Source organism: Lampetra fluviatilis, chromosome 21, assembly GCF_964198595.1.
Source record: "Lampetra fluviatilis chromosome 21, kcLamFluv1.1, whole genome shotgun sequence".
Classification (NCBI taxonomy): domain Eukaryota; kingdom Metazoa; phylum Chordata; class Hyperoartia; order Petromyzontiformes; family Petromyzontidae; genus Lampetra; species Lampetra fluviatilis.
In genome coordinates, this window is record NC_136295.1 from 10,089,603 (window position 1) to 10,111,037 (window position 21,435).

At 46.0% G+C, this 21,435-nt stretch overlaps 1 protein-coding gene across 2 annotated transcripts in view; it reads right to left on the bottom strand.

Annotated features, from left to right (window-relative positions):
• Nucleotides 1–313: 313 nt before the first annotated feature.
• The window catches only part of DNPEP (aspartyl aminopeptidase), a 121,654-nt gene continuing 100,532 nt past the window's right edge, over nt 314–21,435 (bottom strand). For both annotated transcript variants that reach the window (XM_078866032.1, XM_078866033.1), the window contains exons 6-15: nt 20,092–20,216; nt 19,047–19,134; nt 16,892–16,999; nt 13,640–13,717; nt 13,001–13,084; nt 11,398–11,558; nt 10,168–10,207; nt 8,891–8,992; nt 6,096–6,263; nt 314–4,321 (exon numbers count right to left, since the gene is read on the bottom strand). In XM_078866032.1, coding sequence (XP_078722158.1) covers nt 4,271–4,321; nt 6,096–6,263; nt 8,891–8,992; nt 10,168–10,207; nt 11,398–11,558; nt 13,001–13,084; nt 13,640–13,717; nt 16,892–16,999; nt 19,047–19,134; nt 20,092–20,216 — 1,005 coding nt within the window. In that variant the 3' untranslated portion in view covers nt 314–4,270. The remainder of the gene's footprint in view (nt 4,322–6,095; nt 6,264–8,890; nt 8,993–10,167; nt 10,208–11,397; nt 11,559–13,000; nt 13,085–13,639; nt 13,718–16,891; nt 17,000–19,046; nt 19,135–20,091; nt 20,217–21,435) is intronic.

Genomic DNA, 21,435 nt, shown 5'->3' on the forward strand with positions numbered 1-21,435 from the left:
TCTTACCCAATTAAAATAAGGTCCATGTTAAAAAGGTTATTTTAATTATTACTTAACGAAACTACAATGTTTCCATGCAGAGGGTGACATAAGCTGAATTATTAAAAATACAATACCCTTGGCAAATTGTGCAATGCGAGCAGTCATTTTTAGTGGCTGACATGTGGAGCGTAATAAGTACGAGATTTCTGAGAACCCTGGCGTATTGCTGAAAATGACTGAAATCCCATTTTTACCACAATAGTTATATATTTATCATTAGTCGTGGTCAATCCGCTGCTGGATGAAGGCCTCCCCACCATCCTGTGATGCGTTATCGTTTGGGGGGGGGGATTTTAACGTTCGATGTATTGTTTTGAACAGCAGTTATTTGAAGAGTTCATGGGTAAAATATGCATTTATATGCATACTTTCCATAATTATGTCATTGGCTCTAATCTAGCTATAATTAGATACAATGAAGGCTTATAATTGGGAGTGGCTCGCAAGCAGGTTGCGAGCTCAAATCCTGTTTGGGGATTAACTCGGTCCATCATCGTTCTGGGATCAACGTGGCTTTTGCGAGTTTCAGACCACTAACGAACCAAATACAACCCACGCAGTACTTCACGCAAAATGTATCTACACACTTTTTTTCTTCAAATTCAACTGTGCAGAACAGTGCCATGCTTGTGCAAAAACAACAAGTCGTGTACTTTAACTCAATTGGCGATTGTTGTTTTTTATCTTGATAAATAAGAACATCTGTACAACGGAGCTAAATGAAACAAAAGTTAATTAAAACCTTTTTTAAATGACATGAACCTTATGGTGGGACCCCGGGGTCCCAAATAAATGTAAGTAAAAATCGTAATAAACGTATTTATTTTTTGGCGACTCCGTCCCACCGCGCACATAAGCGCTGTGACCCACCTGGCGCGGATCATTCTGTTGTCGGTTCCAAGCGCAGCGACGAGGACAAATGCGCAGAAGAAAAAACTTTGATTAGCGCATCGTGTAGAGCTCGTCGAGAGGAATAGACTGCCGTATCGTTTACCATCAACAGACATAAAATGACGTCGCAACGCAGTTTATGCGAGAGCCCCGGGGGGGGGCTTATGGGACCCCCCGGTGTCCCGCCATAAGGTTCATCATAATCTATGACTCGGGAAAGCTTAGCTCTCACTCATTTTGAAGTCCTTCCTGGATCAGCATGTTTGACCAGTTCTATTCATGCATGCGAGTGGGCCGGTAACATTGCAACATTGCCGAGATATTTTCCAAAAATACTTTGCTCTGCTGTCATCCTTCCACTATCTCGCAGCCCAAGTGCACAACACTTGGTCTATTACCATGCAGTTCCCCCATCCGAGTACTAACCCACGCTCAACTCGGCTTCTGAGATCTGACGATAACCAGACTTGTTTACGGCGATTGGGTTAATTTAGTCATTGACTCAAGCGGAAATTATGTTTGCTCGTGTGTATGAAAAAAAAATTTGTCGGAAGCAATAATTTTCTCTGTACCATTTGTCGCAACAGACCTAAAGAGCACCATTGCGGTGCTGATGGAAAACATTTTGAGTAAAGTCGTGGAGCTGGAGAACGACGTCGACAGACTCTACAATTGCACGAGGTTAAAAAGAGACCAGGAGCGTGACCGACGGGATTCTTCCCACGAAATAGAGAAAGGAAATAGATGAGAGGCGGAAGTGAATAATCACAACTTGGGCGACGGCGCTTCAAGGCTCGCTAAATGCACCACCTGCAGAATTGAAAGCCAAGGAGAAATCATCCAGCGTAAATGATATTAACAGTTTAACTTCAAGCCGCGACCTGGTTATGGTCGACTTAGGTTTTTAACAACTTCAAGCAAATCATGAATCACATATAATCAAGTGGAACTGCAGCGCAGTCACATTCAAAGAAACTATTCTTATGCTGTTTGTTTACCCAGGAAAGACTCGCAGAGTCTCACGATTCGCTCAGGAGCGTCGTTATGCCGAGTCTTCGCAGTTGAGGGCGATGATTGCCATGTTTATTCCAAAAGAGTTTTCAGTGCTTCGTGTTTTTTGGCAAGGAAAGGTGGACGATATCATCAGCATCTTTGGCCTTCACTACTTTAATAATGAAGACAATTATTGTTTGTACGATTTGCTGGTTCCACGAAGTAGTGAACATTGCTCTAACGTGGTGAGGATGGCAACAGTAGGCATATGGCATGCTGTTAATAACTGCGATTCTAAAATCCGTGAGAATCATATCGTTCTCTTCCTAAATATCATGTCGCGATTGTTGCTAATTTTATTTTACTTAAACATAAAATGTTCTCATGTAAATGTAAGAAATGATAAACTCAATTATGTAAATACATAGCTATTATCCATTAAATTACCACTTTGTAAAATGTTTTAGAGCAATTTACAACTTGGCGATTATATGAAGTCATAATTTTCACAGTTATTGTAATTATTTATTTCTCGTGTCACTGACGACGTGAGCGTTTTACGTATCATATATTGTAAAGTTGCAAATATTTGGAGACTTATGACAGGATTGCGTGAACTGCAGTTGCAGAAAAATATAAGCACTATAATCTTCGTACTGGGAGTACAGCATTGCGAAGTAGAATCTGCAAAGTTACGTAAAACTAATATCGCTACGATACCTCGTGAAATTTAAGATCATATAATGTGAAAAATTATTGTGCGGCAATCCTGCTTAGCAAACATACAAAAGGCACATAGGGGGCATGATTGTACCTCAGTATTGCAATATCGCCTTTTGCCCATCCAAAGACGGCGGGTATATTGCAGTAAATCTAAAACTTGCAAGTGAAAAGCAGACCGCCATGTGATATTCATTTTATCAATTCGTGTGCAATTTGTAAGGGCGCGTTGACACAGACCGATTTCATTTGAAGGTTATAATCCCTTGTTCATCATGACGTCCTTTTTACTTTGATGTCTCAATAGCGTTACGGAGATCACATGACGTGAGGGTTCTGCCTTTGTAGTGAGGGTTGTAAGTTAACGCCGAGGAGGGGGGAGGAGGCGCCTCTGCCCCCCATGTGGAGTGAGGTCAGCCGCTAATTATTATGAATAGGGGGGGGGGGGGGTGTCGTTTTGGACTACGTCACCTGCTCATGAATATTAATGAGGGGGGCTGGTCGATGTGGAGTGACGTCACGAGCATTGACGGACAATCCTGGGTGATTATAGCAGGTATATTCCGTTTGCTACACGGGATCATTTGACGTAAGCTATATTTTTCAGTGTGGTTTTCCTCGAATTTACCATAAAGTTTAGTTTTGCCGAGTAGGACGGTGAATTGCCACCTTAAATGTAATTTAAAAATAAGTAATATATATATCTTGATTAATAATCATGAAATAATTTGCATCACTAAGCCAGTCCACTTGTGGATGATGCTCTCCCCATGTTGCGTCGATCATGGGGGTTTGAACATACTTCACCATACTGGTCCTGGCAAGCCCAGGACAAATTCAGATACCACTCGTCCACCGATACCCATGGCTGAGAATCGAAAGCGGCTTGTTGGGTTAATGGCGCAGAGCGCTAACCACCGCACACCAGCTTTACCCCTATCTCTTGAATAATGATCCTAAAATTAAATAAATCGGAAACACAACCACACAAAGTAAATAGCAATCAGCAAGTGCCAAAGAAAGTTTTTTTTTATGTATGAAGAAAATTAAAATGTCAATGTTTGGAGAGAAAAAAGTTATTCTATTAAAATCTATTGTCAAAATAAATTGCAGTGGACAACCCGGTGTTTTTGGTTCATTAATACTCTGTGGTAGAGAGAAGGGTATGAGGATAGTGTTAAATGGAAGTGATGTCTCGTACGTGTGTGTAGAACTTATTATTTTGCACCGTACGCAGCCAACTGTACTAATCGGAGGTGCGGAGGGGAAAGGACAACCGCCGTGTGAAAATATTTGAATTAATTGTAGGGTAACAGAACATTATTTGGTTTTATTAAAGTCATATCAACGTTTAGTCCCACTTAAAAGTCGATGCAGTTTCACATTTTAACAACATGCTGGTTTTCATACAATGACAACTTAATTAACAAATTAAGTCACGTGTTTTTTATATTTGGAAGATATATGTATTGTAAAGCACCAGTTTTCGTTGGCAAGTGATATTTCAAATAGCAAGAATCTCAGGGCAGATTAAGTCTCGAAGAGCCTTTGTTAATATGGGAAGCGAGCGACTTGTTGTGTTCCTCCACGGAACCTTCGCAGTCCAAACCCGCCCTTCGCCATCTCAGTCCACGACCAGGGAGGCATTCACAGAGGGGAAGTGCTCAAAAAAGGCCTGCAGCACAAATAAAAGGAAACAATGGATTACACACACAGCAGATAAAACTTACATTTGCAGCACTTCAAATGTTTGCTCAAGCCACTGCAGGCTTTCGAAAGGTCTCTTCGAGGGCCCCTCTCAAAGGTATTTTGGCCTACTCTTTCATGCTGGCCAGATATCTTGGAAGGTGGTGAGAATACCCACACTTTTCCCAACCACAAGCAAGCTACCGATCGACTAGCTGATGCGCCCATTTATACGAAATAACGATTAGGATTCTAACGCTGGGTGGACGGGTGGGTGGCATTTTAAGAAACCTTCCCATTCAAAGTTCCCGTGACTTTTGGATTTCAAGTTCCAGTGTGCTAACCATGACATTACGGCAGCATCCTGAATCTGCAGTCGCCCTTTTTATGCTTCTTCCAAATTGTATTTTGACATCACTGTCACGAGACCAAGAATCCAAGAGAAACTCTTTAACTGAGCAGTGTACGAGAACGATCTGCAGAAAGAACAATTCACAGATTGCCTTTAGAGATACCGGCAAATAGGATTTGTTTTGCTATCCACACCACGGCACAACTGTCCCACATTCCGTAGTCAGAAAAGTGTTGCACAACATTCAAAAAGAGATACATTTTGTCATCGGCCAAAACGTATCCAAATTAATGAAAAAAACTGAGATCAACTTGCTACACTTAAACTCCTTGTAAATCACAGGTCAGATTCGTTCGTTAATATCTCAGTCCGCTTCTCCTGGTGAGGGTCGCGGCCGCAGCGTGTTGAGAAGGGCGGTCCAGACCTCCTTTTCCCTGGTGATGGACTCTTCCTAGGGAATTTCCAGGCCAGCCGAGCTACATAGTCCCAACAGCGTGGCCTGGTCAGGCCTCGGGGTCTTTGCCCAGTAAGGTGCCAGTGCAAATTTGAATCTGTGATTGTGACCAATGCCAGCTCTGTGCTCTTGACCTCTGAACCACCCACGTGGCCCAACTCTGGTACTCTTAAAAGATGCATTTTAATTATTACAGCAAACATAACGCCTACACAAACGTTTGCAGTTAATACCTAACGACAATTGGCGACGATTTTACAATTCCAATTTCATCACGAATAATTGATTTACCTATAGAAAAGCATCGCGGAGTCATAACTTTCTAGTGAGGACACTGGCATTGGGATCTTCTTTTCATTATGGTCAAGTGGGAAGGAAACTGAAGTACCCGGAGAAAACCCACACACGTAATATGAGGGGAGTGCGACACCCACGACATCCCGATCACCTTGTGGAAATGAAAAAAAGTTCATCCACTTGCTTAAAGCCAAAATCTGCAAAGCTCTCGGACTGCAAGTACGGTTGCCACCTGTTCTAGTTTTTTTTCCCATGATCATCTTTTTTCAACGGTTTTACTTAACTTGATTCCTCTGTTTGTCGTGCTCAAATCTTGTAATCAAAATTTAGTCTACTTCCTGTCGTCCAATCGAGTTATTTACTTTTTAGTGCACTTTAAAATAAAACCGTTGTTTAAAAAAAACTTTTTTAAGGAGTTTATTTTTCAAGTAGCTGCTTGTCCTGGGAAATCTAAGAACCTCCCCATGACATTTAAAAGTCCCTGTGTTTAGAGCACACTCGGAGGATGCCATTCTCCCCTCTTCCGGCATGATCCACCTTTTCCGGTATTCTTCCCACGACATCTGTTATTTGTTGTTGTTGCCACTTCAAGAGGTGGCAATCGTACATGCGAGCCCAGGCAGGCAAGCGCGTGCGTAAGCGCGTGTGGTGCGTGCGTACGTGGAACAGCTGGATGCTGAGCAGCACATCCGAGGTGCTGCACATCTCGCGTATGGAGTGCATGGAGAGCTGCGGCGCCCCGATGTCGAGCACGCGCATGCCCAAACGAGCGGACAGGATGGGTCCGATGGTGCTGCCACACGGGCTGTCGTTTTTCACCATCACATCCTGCGTAACCAGGCACGCGCACACGTGGCGGGGCACGGATTCAGTCGGTGACGTTAACGCTGCCCCCAACGACGCTAATGAAAATGCCGTAACGTAGCTAAAGGTCAGCGGTATACTTCGCTGTGCAGCATGGGAGCCCTCTACAGCCTGCGGGGCAGGTACGACCCCGCGACATTTCATACGGCTTGTGGCCATGTGAGCCTTATTACATGAGGCCTCTTCTTCTTGGTTCTTTCGGTAAAGTCACGTAGAAGGGAAATAATAAAATTATTTTATTATGTTTATTTTTATTATTTTATTATTTCCCTTCTATGTGACTTTACCGAAAGAACCAACAAGATGAATCACTGAAGTCACGAAAGCTTTAAATCGAAAAATACATGAGGCCTGTCCACAAGAGGCCGATCGTGAAATGGCCTTAAAACTATCGGCTGCGGGCATCTTTGCAGCACTAATCAGGTACTGTGGGGGAATATTTTCGAGCTGCCAACACCATTTCTAATTTTAGCGTACCAAAGATTGGCGTTATTTTGTTCTCGGCGGATAATGCTCAGCTTTGTGTCCGTGTGTATGGTTGCCCGCCAAAGGTACAGTAAAACCTTGGATTGCGAGTAACTTGGTCTGCGAGTGTTTTGCAAGACGAACATTTTTTTTTTATAAATATAAATTTGATAAACGAGCGAGGTCTTGCAATACGAGTAGTACGTGTATACGCTTTGTCTGCCAAGCGTCACGTGATCACAACTAATATACGAGTGCTTTGGATTCCAAACACGTTTCCGGAACGAATTATGCTCGCAATCCAATGTTTTACTGTACTTGGAAAGTCGGTTTCGGCCCACAGTTGCCCACCCCCTGCCATGTGACCTCCCACAGTCATCGAGTAAATGACGATGGTTCTGAGAACAAACACCGTGCGGCCCTAATGACGGGAGCAACATATGCACACACGCTACAAAACAATTAGGATTGACGGAGCGTATAATACACTGCAGCGCACACGGGGAGAACCATTCCATGTAGAGTAGGGGGGGCGCTGGAGGGAGCTGAAGCCCCCCCTACCTACCACTGCTGAAGACTCAGCCCCCCCCCCCCCCCTTCTTATAGTCAAATGAGAAAACGTTGGTAACAATATTTAATGCCAGTGGCAGTTAAGTGATGGGCGTCACAGCATTTCCTTATACACACAGGGGGGGGGGGACGAGAGCCAGAGAAGAATGCATAATAGACAAAAGAGAGCATAATTATTCATTCTGTTTAGCATTTGATATTTATACTCTTTGGTTATTTCGGTAAAGCCAAGTAGGTATAAAATAAAGAAATCACGACGTTTCGGGCGCAACACAAGGTGGGAAAGCATGGTCTGCTGCTGAGGCAGACTGTTTAAAACAGACTGTTTTATTTTCTACCTACGTGACTTTACCGAAAGAACCAAAGAGTATGGATTCCTGCAGTCACAAAAGCTTAAAATCACATTTGATATTTGTTGAAATTTTGCTGTAGCATGATGAAGCTGGTTGTAACCACTGGCGAAACGTCGCACTCAGATTGTAAATGTTGTGGGTTTGCTCTCCAACACACCGGTGTGCTGTACGAGTGACGAATTGGCACGTCCTGTTGACGTGCCACAACGTTACTAATTGGCTCTGTCGGGTGGTGGCGGGTTTAACGACACATTCATAATCTAACCCCCCGAAAAAACCTTATATTATGTTAAAAGTTTGTTCAGCATTCACTGTAATGCCCCCCCCCCCCCCCCGCATGAGTGTTTGTATGCGTGCCCTCCCCCAAACCTTATAAACAAGATCACGATACAGGGCTGGGAGGTACCATGCACATGGAATGGACTTGGAAGAAGAGAGGGGGTTTTAGGAAAAATATTGTACTGCAGGGACTGTGGCATAGAGGCGAGTCAGGGACAACGGGAAGGCAAAGACTTTGAAGGCAGGTGGGAATGTATCGGAAGTGTTAGGATGGCTCGCAGGAGAGAATAGTAAGGGCGACGGTGTAAATGGGGTGCATATGGAGCCACTTCGTAGAGAAGAGACAATCACAGGCGAAGGAGAAGAGTATGACCTTGAGAGGCTGGCCTTGAATCGAGGGAAAGTCCGTGCAATCAGCACAAAGTGGCTTTTATTTCCCCCCCACCACAGGTTGATTGCACCCTTCACACAAGTATATCAAATACAGGAAATGTTGTTAAAGAGTTGAGCAGAGAATCATTCTGGTTGGAAGGAACCAGGGACCTAGGGTTATTGGCGATGCCCTATGTCGGCAATGTCGTTCCGATATTTAAAGTTGAGAATTGGGAATAATTTTGGAAAATGCAACAAAAAAAAAACAGGTAACACCTGACCACCAAATGAAGTCTCTCCAATGGGTACTTCAACCACGCAGCAGAGAAGGATTTGGTACTGGCGCACGAGTGGTGCAGCTACTGAGTGTGCAGGCGGTGCAACTGCACTAGGGCCCCATGAGCTGAGGGGAGGGGAGGGTCTAGACACCAGGCTATGAAGGGGGGGGGGGTTAAAATGGACAGGGAAGAGGCTCCCACCCTCAATTTCATTCTTGCACCAAGGCCAATCCCACCCACGCTAGACCACTGCGAAGCATCATGGGTAACGTACCTGCAACGGGACATCGGCTTTGGCCGCCACCTCCCTGACGAGTGCTGCCGTGATGGCGGTGGTGGCGTAGCGCTGGTTGCTGTTGAACTTGATCACGGGGCCCTGCGGAGGGCAGTGACGGAGGATGTCAAACAGCTGACGGCGCGCACACGCATTGACGCCAGCGCGACGCGCAGCGCTGGCATTTTCCTAATCAATGAACGGATTGATTCATTTGTTTAGAAGGCAGCGATGAGAACCGGATTGAAATTGACACTGCACTTCACTGTCTTTGTATGTATTTTTTTACTATGGCCACGATATTGTTTTTCAGTATTATGCTGTTGTTTTGTCTACCCAATGCCGATCACCTGTAAAAGGAGCTTCGGATTCTTCCCGCTGTAATCAAATGTCAACGTCTGATAATGGGGACATTTAAACAGTCACCTTCTCTCACTAGTTTCCGCTCCACTCTCAAAACTCACTTATTTTTCCCTAGCCCACCCCACGACTCCTTAATCTCCCCCTCATAATCGCCACCCCACTACTTTTCCCTCTTCGTATTCTCATTAAATGGCTTTCACTGATTCCCCATATACATTCAATCCATTCATCATCATTTACTGCCACCGAATTCCCACATCATCACAGATTCGCCCCCATTGCTTCCTCTCATCTATTTCATTCGCCCCATCTCCACCATTACATCCATGTTGTACCGTTGTTACTTGTGTAAAGCACCTTGGATAAGGTGCTACGTAAATTCCTTTGAGATAAGATATGCAAATCTCTCAAAGGCTACCATATTCTCTGGATTAATAGATGCTCCGCCAAAAAAAACAGAGGCACCCACGATTTGTGCCAGATGTCAATAAAAATGAACAAATCTGGTCGCACACGCGCGCACACCCAGTTGCCAGATTTTAAGATGCACAGCCAAATGTTGATTAACAATAAGAGGGGGGGAAAAGTGGGCCTTTTAATCTGGAGAATTTGACAGTCATTTATTAAGGTAAAAATGCCTTTAAAAAGTTATTATAACCTTTGATAGATGAAATTATGTGCCGACAAGCGTATCATTTTTTTTGAAATACACAATTAGTGAAGCTGTCTATTGTATTTGTGTTTGAGGTGCTCTGTAACATTTTGTTTGCCGATGAAATATAGCTACGAGTGAACACTTACTCATATTTACTTCTTGCAATGTGCAATACACAGGCGGCATTAATAAATACATTCTGTAAACAGCGCTGGCTCATTACAAAAGCAGCACGTAGCCAAAAGACGAATGGAGTTACCTTGTGGAACATTGGACGGTGATTCTCTTCGTGCTTGTCTCTTAAGATAAAACAAAAAATAGCCATGCTTTATAGCAGATAATACGAGTGTGCAATTTACGGCCATTTGCATCGTGAAACCTCTGAGGTTTTTCACATCACATTTCAGAAAGTGCCACTCTGTAGTCACCGGTAAAGCTGTGCCTTCTGGTAAGAAGTGCACGCATGCCAGGTGGTCGAGGTGACCGGGCATCAGAATCGTGGCAGACACCGCTGAGATCCTGCCTGCGAATCCAGGATTCATTCGCCGAAGAATAAACTGGGTCCCCCCCCTCAAGTGTAGCGGACTTGACGGCCTCGGCATTGTTATCAATGACTGCGCAGAAAAAAAAACGATTATGTTCAATGTCGTTCTTTTTTTTGTTTATGCAAAAATTTGGCTACATTTTGGATGAGAAATAAAAACGTATTACGTTTGTTAATGGGACGACAAACAATTCTCTCAGCAGGGCACATGGGAAAGTGCATCCTACCCCCCCCCCCCAAGTCTGTGTATTAAAAAAGAAACGAAAAAGGGAAGTCTCATGCAGAAAAATTACAGTAATATCTCCGCCGCTTCGACGGGCTGTTTGTCAAAAGGCAGGGGTCGCCGTAGCTGCACGCGATTTCCACACAGATTCGTTGTCTTGTGGCATGCTGGCGATAGCACAATCGCAATCAAATTTTGAATTTTTTTTAAAGAGGTTTCACAAAGTCACGAGTCGAGTTGACCGTGCCCTGCTGTGTGTGCGCCATTGTTTCCCTTTTCGCAGGGCCTCTACGGAGCACTTCCCCCCCCTCCCCCCCCTCGGTTGTCGAAATGGAGTCGCCGAGGGCGGTTGTGGTGCGAAGGTGCCGTGTCAGAAAACTCATCGCGCTTCCCAATGAAGCCCTCCCTCCCCTCTCAAATTACATCGACGCGAGAATCTTATTTTTTGTTAAGTCTGACAAAACCACTTGCCGATGGAAATGGGTTGCTCATAAATTATTTGTTCGTGACAAACCCCACACCGCGGGATGCCGACAACCGCACAACCGCCATCAAATTGTGGAAAAAAAACACGCAGCAGCAGCAATCGTCACACACCAATCGTCACACACACCAATGCGTTTTTCACTTTACCCCCCCCAAAAAAAAAAAATCGATATTTTCTCCATCACCCAAAACGGATTCGCGCGCACTTTTATTTTTGTTTTCCGGCGAGCACTCACGCGTAGTTTGGGTGCACGCCGTGCGCCATGTCGGCGCTGATGATCAGCGACTTGGGCACCGCCTGCTCGAACGCCACGGGGTTGGAGGCGCTGGACGCCAGCCGCCGGAGAATCATCTCCGTGAGGTTGGACGCGGCGCCGTGCGCGCTCTCCGAGCCGACCTGTCGACCAGACGCGGAGCCGTGGCACCGGCAACCGTTACCAGCCGTTATGGGGGGGGGGGGGGGTGGCACGATGTGCATTACGGCAAGGGTGGGGAAACCTCTTTCTATATATATCTCCACCTTCATGAGGACGTTTTCTATGCGTGCCAATCTTGTGTTTTAGTTTGTCGCCCTTCCTCCGCACCTCCGATTAGCAATTTTGGCTACGTACGGTGCGAAAGAAGATCAACATACCGTACGTACAATCTTATAATGCAAGGCTATCACGGAGGCACGATGTTTTCACAGACTAAAGTCTGCGGTTCTTTCACACTGAGGGCCAATGCTGCCAAGATTTTTTTTTATCCAATTCCGTATTTTTTTGTCATTTAGACACTTGCCAAATTTTGACAATTGCGGCGGGACATGTGGCCCTATACTTTTTCTAACGCCACGGGTGTTTTTAACATCCACTCCGAGGTGGATTGCGTATTTATTTGTTTGATTAACACACCGACAATATTAACCAGGGCGGCCGCTGGACTTGAACCGCGAACCCCTGCAACATGTACCAAACGCTCTACCACTCAGCTATGTTACCGCCCATGAGTCGATACGAAACTCGGACCACGCTAAAGAATGTATGCATTAAATCTGTGCTCAGAACTACTTGAAAAACAACAGGTGACCATCGCGAACTAAAAGGCCCTCCCCTCCCCCGCCTCGGCCTTCTGGCTTTCAGCCTTGATTTCAGCCTCATGGGGCCTGGGATTGAATGCAAGAAATCCAGGTTGTAATAGTTACTCGTAAAAATGCATTGCCAATCGAGAAACACTGGTCACAATCCCCCTAAAATGTCGCGAGTATGTCACAGCTTTCAAATTGTCTTCATACTGAAACAAGCGTTGGGTGGTGATTATCTCTGCCGATGGTCCGGAGCCAATGCTAGCCAATGTATTATTTTCTTGTTCATGAAAAAGCCTGATTATTTGACCTGGAAGAGAGTGCCTCAAGAGACAGATTAGTGAGCTCAACTTCACAGCTATCCGCTCTTTTTCAAGCAAGCTGTAAGGTAACCCTAAGTACACATCAGAAGGATAGAGCACTGAGATTGACGCTGCTTGACTGTGCCAAACTGGTTTCAAAATAGCTGCGATCAATTGCATTCAAAACATCAAAGCGCCCTCATGAGCAACTCAATGTCGGCAACATTTTTCTCCTTTGGAAAATTCATTTTGACGAAATGCACCACCCTGGCTCTGCTTGGCCCCAAAGCCAGATAGATTCACGTGCCTCGGCGAGGCCAGAGTTTCACGATTCAGCTCCGGCTCGACACGACAAAAACGGTCAGTGGAAAAACACCCATACTGCGAGGGCCCCGTGCTGGCGCAGCTTGGATGTGCCAGTGGAAAATGGACAAGCAATTCAATCAGTTCCGACAAGGGACCAGAAGACATTACCTCCTCATTGTCAAAGAGTGTCACGATGCGGATGTTGGGCTCGTTGTCAAGGGAGGCGCCAGCCACACTCGACTGGATCAAAGCCTGGTGCGGAAGGCGTAAAACAGTCAGAGGAGTTGCGCTCCAGCTTCCAAGGGTCAAGTCGCTTACATGACGTAGATAAACACATGAAGCAGAAATATTTAGACGGTGTTATTTGATGAAAAGGCTTGCGTGCGTGACTCAAGTATTTAAATATTTCCGATCTGTAAAGGTCTGCGCAATGTTGGTACAACATTTACGTAGAGCAATTGCATGCGGACAAGATCGCGGCAAAAAAAATGCAAAAATAAAATTCTGCACGTGCAGCTATCCATAAAAAGATTGCTTGGTCATGCCACTGCTTTCAACTGCCGCGCCGGGAGATTCAAATGGCGACTTCTGGATTGCATGTCCAGTGTGCTGACCATTACAACCATGCCAGCAGCCAAAACATGTGACCAAAATTCAAGATAGCCAAATGTAAACAGATTGAAATTCTGAGTAATAGACACATTTTAAATAAGCACAAAAGAAATAGGTCTTGGCTATACAGGCTAAACGGAGAGAAGCATGCCAAGTGGAGTGACAGAAAGTACAAGAACTCCCACTGGTTGTTACCTGCATGGCACAGTAACAACTGTGCAAATTATCCAGCCGTGGCCCAAAAATGAATTCTTCAAAGGCTCCACCCAGGGCCTTGCAAGGGAGAAAAAATACATTACAAAATGCAGACAACCTGAAATTGGAACGTGACCTCAAAGTCGACTGTTGATCCCATTCCATGAAAAATAAATGCGTTGGAATTAAAAATTAAGTTGTGCCACATCCACGATGACATTTAATGAGAACAAAAAAAAACTGAATATGCTAAACGATAAAATAAAACAAGACGTCCAAAAAACATTTTAAACAGGTACAAAATCATGTTATGGGGGGGAAAAAAAAAACACAATTATAATTACATAAACCATTGCAAATTACAGCATTTCATGCAACGAATGTCTCCTTCTTAAATGAAAATGTTCCAACGAGAATAATTTGAACAAACGCTATTACAATAAAAATGCACGTGGTTTTCTTAACGGCCTTATTGATTACAGGATTAACAATTTACGCACTCGGCTTCCTTGAAACGCAGTCGAAATTATTGCGCGAAAAATAACGAAATCTCGCTTCATGTCCGTGAGATGGCCTTCTCTGAAGTACCGGCGCCACAGCGCACACAACACGGAGAAATTGCACTTGAAGGGAGGAGACGACTTTGCCTCACAATGTTACAGCGCGTTTCGGTGCCAAACTTCACATTGAATCAAATGTCCGTTAAGTTACATTCAGTTCATCGTCTCCCCCCCCACCCACCAAGCCCTCATCACCGTCCCCCTTCATGATTCTGCAAAGCAACAATCTACCCAACAGCTGCGCAGGGGTTTATTCCGTGCTGCGCATGTGGACGTCCTCTCGGAAGAGTTCCACGCCGTCACTATTCCAGACGTCTGTGAGAAAGAGCTTCATAGCTCATCGGATTTCTCGACGGTAAAATAAAGATTCTACCGATTCCGTTCGTTGGCCATCATCCCTTCTAGCGATGCGTCCTTCTCAATCGCGCTTTTCTAAACGGTATAAATTATGTCAGATGATCAGATTCCCCCCATGCCACACCCCCCCCCCAGAGATTCTATGAATTGTGATGTTGGGGGTGCGTTTCGATTAAAAAAAAAGGATTCGTTGTAATATTTTTAGCATCTCACTTGCATATATTTTTTTCGTTTGTCCAGTTTCACTTGCTCCATTAGCATACAAACATACGGTGATTTTATACAAAACGTTCACACAATCCCTTTGGTCAAGCCACTGCATGGCCTTTCCATGCCGTGTCAGTCATTGGGTTTGCTCGACTGTGCTTCACCATGATGGTAAAAGTGTGAATTAGAGGAGGGGCCAGAGGCGGTTCACTAATGACGTTAGATTTTGATTTAAAGCTTTCGTGACTGCAGGGATTCATATTCTTGGTTCTTTCGGTAAAGCCACATAGATATAAAAATAATAAAAATAATAAAAAATATCACGACGTTTCGATCGCAACACAAGCCAATCGTCATCGGGTGAAAAAATATAGCGGGAGAGCTGCTGAGGCAGGAAAACATGTTTTCCTGCGATCAAAACGTCGCGATATTTTTATTTTATTGTTTTATATTTTTATTATTTTATTATTTCCCTTCTACGTGACTTTACCGAAAGAACCAAGAATTTAATGACGTTAGCTTTGGGCACAAATGAAACTCGGGTATCCGGGTTCAGTGCGTAGGGCACTAACTGCTTACCGGACGTTAGGATATATAGTCGACATCATTATCATACATTTTAAGTAATCGATTCTTACATGCACGATCAATGCATGTATCGTGAGCATACATAAGTTACCAACTCAATATTCCAGTTCACTCTCGGTTATCCAAGGATGGGACTATTGGAATTGCGGAATATAAAACGTGTGTTTTTACGCTGGCCGTTTTTATCGATTATTCTCCGATCCCCGTTCGTCCGAGGGTTCATGACAAGCAAGCCGACTACTTTAAGAAGCAACAAAAACAGTCAACACATCCTCCGTCTTAAACTACATCCTACATAGTTGAGCAATAATACTGGTAGGAACCTCCTGGTTACACCTGCCCACAGGGGATTATTGAGTCCGTCATGCAGGGAGGGGCTGGGTGGGGAGGGAGGAGCTGTGTGGGGAGGGTGGGGAGGTGCTGGGTGAGGAGGGGCTGGGTGGGGGGTGGGAGGGAGGGGTGGGGCTGGATGGGGAGGGGCTGGTCACCCGTGGTGTCCTTATAAAACTCAACGTTTAACCTACTCACGCCGGCTTGTGCCCGCCCTCACAGTCGGCCGTATATGCGGAATACACCACGCCGCCATTGACCCTGGCCATTGACCGAGCAACCCAACGTTCCTACCAGCTCCCTCCGCAGGAATGTGTTTCTGTTGTTGTAGCCTCATCTGCATTGGTTATCCGAGCAATCCCTCCGTGTTCCATAACCCTAGATAATTGAGAGCTGACTGTACAACAAAATGGTATTTGGTAAAATAAATATTAAAAAACTGCATTGGAAGTGGTGCACAAGCACAAATCACAAAAAACACGTAACATATTCGTCAAACATTGCAGAGATGCTACGAAGAAAGGCCGTTGACTGAAATGTCACTTGTTATAGATTGTTTTTCTCTCGCTCTCCCCTTTTCGGGCAGTGCTATTGACGAATGTGTTGAGTTTTTAGTAATTTAGTAAACAATGCCCGATGCTGAGCCATGTCAGAAGACAGCCGTCAAACGTGACGGCTCGTGTGCTCGCTACTTAGCACTTTCTGTGGGTAATTATCAAAGCCTGATGCTGGCTGCAGAGCACATTGGAAATAAACCTGTGACATCATCATAGATGAACACACAGACCACCCATCCACCACCGCCTGTCACCGCCAACATTCTGACTATTACCCATTTCAAGTGCGGTGGATTGTGTGCGCGTCAATACTGCCATGTGCGTATAACAAAAACCCATAAGACAAAGATCCACCGTATAGCATTAGACTGTTGGGGCAAGTGCTGTTAGCGAGCACCCATGAAGGCCGGAACGGCACACGAGGGGGTGGGTGGCCAACTCCACGCACGGCCGTCGTTGTCTCCCCGGTGGCGATGTTTACACACCGCACCAGGTACTCATTTGAGGCCGAGTCGACCTAGGGGAGACCCAGGACCAGTTCAGATAATCGTCACCGGTGTTGGTCGTGAGCGGGAATCGACAAAGCCACCCAGAGCGAGGATAATTACGGTTCTCAATTGTAGGATACGTGCATGGGGAGGAGGCGCACTTACCGCGGGCTGTGTGTCCGCCAGACAGAGCTCAAAGTCGAGGAGGTCACCGGGGTCAACCTTGAGTCTCTCGCAGAGGATGGAGAGGAGCACGGGGTGGTGCTTATCCGCCTAACGAACACGCCAAACACACGCTTTTCATGGATTTCCGTCCCCTACGTAGGATAAGAAACGTTTCAAAACACTGGGCTGCCGATGCCAATCACCCCCCTCTCCCCCCCATCACACCTCCCACCCCACTCCTCCATCGCCATGTCTACGTTTTGGTCTGAGCGGCCAGGAGGGGGGGGGGGGGGAAGGCAAGTACCAGGGGCACGTGGTGGATGAATCACATGACTCCTATAAATACATTCTGAAGACAGAAGCATCAGCAGCGGCTAGAACGTGGGCACCGTTAACGCACAGCGCTTGTTGTCAATCCCTTCCTGTTCATCTTCTTGGTTCTTTCGGTAAAGTCACGTAGAAGGGAAATAATAAAATAATAAAAATATAACATAATAAAATAATTCTCACGACGTTTCGGCCACAACGCAAGCAGCCGTCCTCAGGTGAAGAACAGGTCTGTCGGGAAGACAGCGTCTTCCCGACAGACCTGTTCTTCACCTTCCCGACAGCCCTGTTCTTCACCTGAGGACGGCTGCTTGCGTTGTGGCCGAAATGTCGTGAGAATTATTTTATTATGTTTTATTTTTATTATTTTATTATTTCCCTTCTACGTGACTTTACCGAAAGAACCAAGAAGATTAATCCCTGCAGTCACGAAACCTTTAAATCGAAATCCCCTCCTGGGCGAGGATCTCTCATCTGGCCTCTCTATGTGCTGTGGAAGGCCATTGCCCAAAACGTCGACTATCATATGTACCTAATGGCGGGAGCCCGGAAGTCACAATCGTAATTAATTCGTTTATTTTTGGCGACTCCGTCTCCGCGCACATAAACGCCGCGACCCACCAGAAATCAATCCTCTCGTTCTTCTCCAAGCACCCGTCGTTGCCAAAATTTCCGTAGTCATAAACAGAGCTCGTCGAGAGGAAACGTTCGCCTTCAACAGACATAAGATGACGTCGCAATACAGTTTATGCGAGAGCCGGGGGCTTATGGGACCCCGGGGTCCCGCTACAAGGTTCATTTATGTTTAAAGGCGGTGTTATGAACGAGTGTGTTGAGTTTTTTTGTTGCTATTTGTGCTTGTGCACCCCACTGCCAATGTAGTAGAAGCACCAAATAAATGTTTTATTGCTCAAGTTCATTCAACATCCAAACGTGCAACAGCCTTGGCTCCTTCGTATTTCATCATGCGGTGACGACAATCGTTGTTTTATTCTCTCTGCTCGAAGAATTACGCAGGTCGACTGTGTTAACCTACCACATGGTATTTCACCCTGGCCCATCAGATATTCCTCTGGAATTAATCCTGCTCTACTTACAGGTCGACACATCCACGGAGACAGATTTGAACAAGGTAATCAATTCCACGTTCATGAAACCTGTAGTTGTAAAAGCACGTGAAACAACACTATTGTTAAGTCCTTTTTCCCCCCGTACAGAAAGCAATCTCTCTCATGCTGCGTCTAAAAAGAAATACAAATAAACGGACGCGCGCATGCCACATTTGAAAAGAGGTTTGCATTTGGCGGCAGACATACGCCGCCATACTCTTAGTTCTTTCAGTAAAGTCACGTAGGTAGAAAATGAAATTAAAATTAATAAAAATAAAATAATAAAATAAAAAATCACGACGTTTCGGAGGCAACACAAGTCTCCGTCATCAGGTGGGACCGTCACAGCCAGATTTGCTGTATCAAGTGAGGCAGGGATTCCAAGATGCAAGTTCTTAAATACAAGTTAAGGGGGAGGAGAGGGGGGGGGGGGCTTATCAGAATGTGGTAGCCAATGAATGGAACGTATCGGGAGGGGGGGGGCGGGGCTAAAAGAGAGCACGAGGTGCACGGAGATGTGGACGTGTTTGTGCGCAAGTCCCTGTTGGTGCGCATGATGACGTATTGGAAGGGGGGGGTGGCATCTACAGCACAATCCAAAAGGATCAATGGCTTCAAATATTCTGCATTCCCAGTCATGTCAATATTAATCATGTGCTCTGCTTTGTGTGCTCAAGGGACCCTCCCGCCATAATGAAAGGAACCCATTAGAGGCTTACTGTTTTCACCGCACTGCTGACATCGCTGCTGCTGCTTTTAGCGCCAGTCTCCAACTCCTCCTGGATGGACGTGGCCAGAATCGGCACTCTGGTGGGCAAGAGTATGCAAGCAAAAAAAAAGATACTGTTATTACCGTATATTTTCCGGATTATAAGACGCACGTTTTTTTTTTCTCTCCCCATCTTTTAAAGCCAAAGTTTCGGGGTGCGTCTTATGGCCCGATATAGCTGTGTGCCGAGATTAAATTTGTATCACTTTAATGGCACGGGCCGCAAACTAATTGTGCGTTTTACTTTCTGAAAGGTCTTTTAATCTGGAGAATGTGGCATGTTAGAATATAAGACTATTTAAGTGGCTGGGATACAGTTTGGTTGGTAATGTCAGGCTACCAGGTTGTCAGGTACAGCCCTGCAATTGCTTGCTCGTACTCCTGCAGGCAGAAGGGCCAACACTCGACGGTGCTCTAGAGACCGCCGCGAACAGGTATTTTGTTCCACTCTTCCACACTGAACAAGCGTCTTGAAAGAAATTGTGACTTTCCGATCAACTGTTGTGCACCCATTTATCCTGCTCTGGGTGGACAGAGGCAGGCGGAAATGGGGGATTTAAGAAATTCGCCCCATTGTTTCAAACTGCAGCGCCGTGATAGCAAACAGAACTGGGTGATCCTCTGGATTTCAAGTCCGATGCGCTAACCATTACCACAGCAGCAACCCCAGCAGTTGCAAGGCCAATGATAAAATCCTTCCCGGGTTCGATTCGATTCCGTCACTCCACCATCGTTGGTAAAACGACGACCGCCTAATAAAGCCGCGTCACTCAGTAGGAAATGAGCGCACAGAAATGCGCACACTCCGCGTGAACTATGCACGACACGGAAAATTACGTTCGGTCAGAGCACAGCCGCACCAAGCTAATGAGACGTTAATTGTCGCATCGTGTTCCGTGGTTACCGTTCACAGCCGGGGCATTCAAATACACGTGCATGGTCGTGCGGGGGTGTAAGAGGTGGTGCGCGTGCATCTCCCAGTGTCCCACAATTACAGGTGGAGCTGCTTGTTGGGGCCAAAACTCTCATTGACGTCCCTCTGCAGGTGGATGGCTAGGTGAGGGATGCGAAGAATCGGCCGTTCCACGTGTACGAGACGGTGCTCCAACTTATCGCCATTCTGAAAGAGAGGAATAATAACATGCATGTGCAATAAAGGTCGTCGAGACAACTTCTGGAATTCAGCATTCTTTATTAAGTTTCTTTCACAGCTCTCACGATACTCGGTTCCTTCACGCTGTTGGCAGACAGCGTGAGAGGGAGAGGGAGAGAGAGAGAGACTGCCAAGGCCCGCCACGTGGCAGGCTCCGGACCTCCGCACCAGCCACGTGACTTCCACTTTCGTTCCTCCAAGCTCTGACCACGTGCTGTCCGTCTCCGCCCCTTTTAAGCCCTGGCCCACGTGGTGCCTCGCAGCCAATCCTCAGCCACCTCCCTGGAACCTTCCAGAGCCTACTCTACGGCCCCAGGGCCACGCCCCTAACTCGACTCCCCATTGGTTGCGGGCTGAAGCCAGCAGAGCCAATCATCCTCTTCCAGGTGTAACCTTCGCATTACATCAGGGCCACGCCTCCTGGCTCGACTCCCCATTGGTTGTGGGCTGAGGCCGGCAGAGCCAATCATCATCCTCCAAGTGTAACCTTCGCATTACATCAGGGCCACGCCCCTTGGCTCGACTCCCCATTGGTTGTGGGCTGAGGCCGGCGGAGTCAATCGTCATCATCAGGTGTAACCTCACATTACACATGTACTGAACTCTGTATTCCCCATATATATCGTGAGATCTAACAAGGCTTGCAACAATGCATGCACGGGTGACGCATGGCCAGGTTGTCATCGGCATCTGCGGAGTTTACATGATGGGCAGTGCAGAAGATTCCATTGTCGTTGCAATATTCCTACGCTCCCACAGTCTACGATCGCCTCCTTCACTCACCTGCACCGGTCAATGTGGTGGGAGTATCGTTAATTAACTGCCGCATCTAGTCCGGCATGGGTCAGCCCCTCATCCAGCAGCAGATTGACAAAAAAGGGCTGTACAGGTAAGCGTATCTTCGAATGTCACCGAAGACTTCTTCCCGCAACTTGGCGCACGTGAAGTTCGCATTGTGAACAAACTGCGGGGCACCCAGGTCCATTTGCACCCTGTGACATTACAGATTCTTAACCAGTGTCAAATCATGAGGTCGGTGTAGCGGCTCCAAGACGTGGATACACACAGACAGGCATTCTCCACACACCATTTCAATAGGAAGTGCGATTGGCCCTTGCCGTATCGAGGTACAGCTGGCTACCGAGCTATTACACCCCTTGGGGGCAGCCCCAGTTTCGCCTGTTAG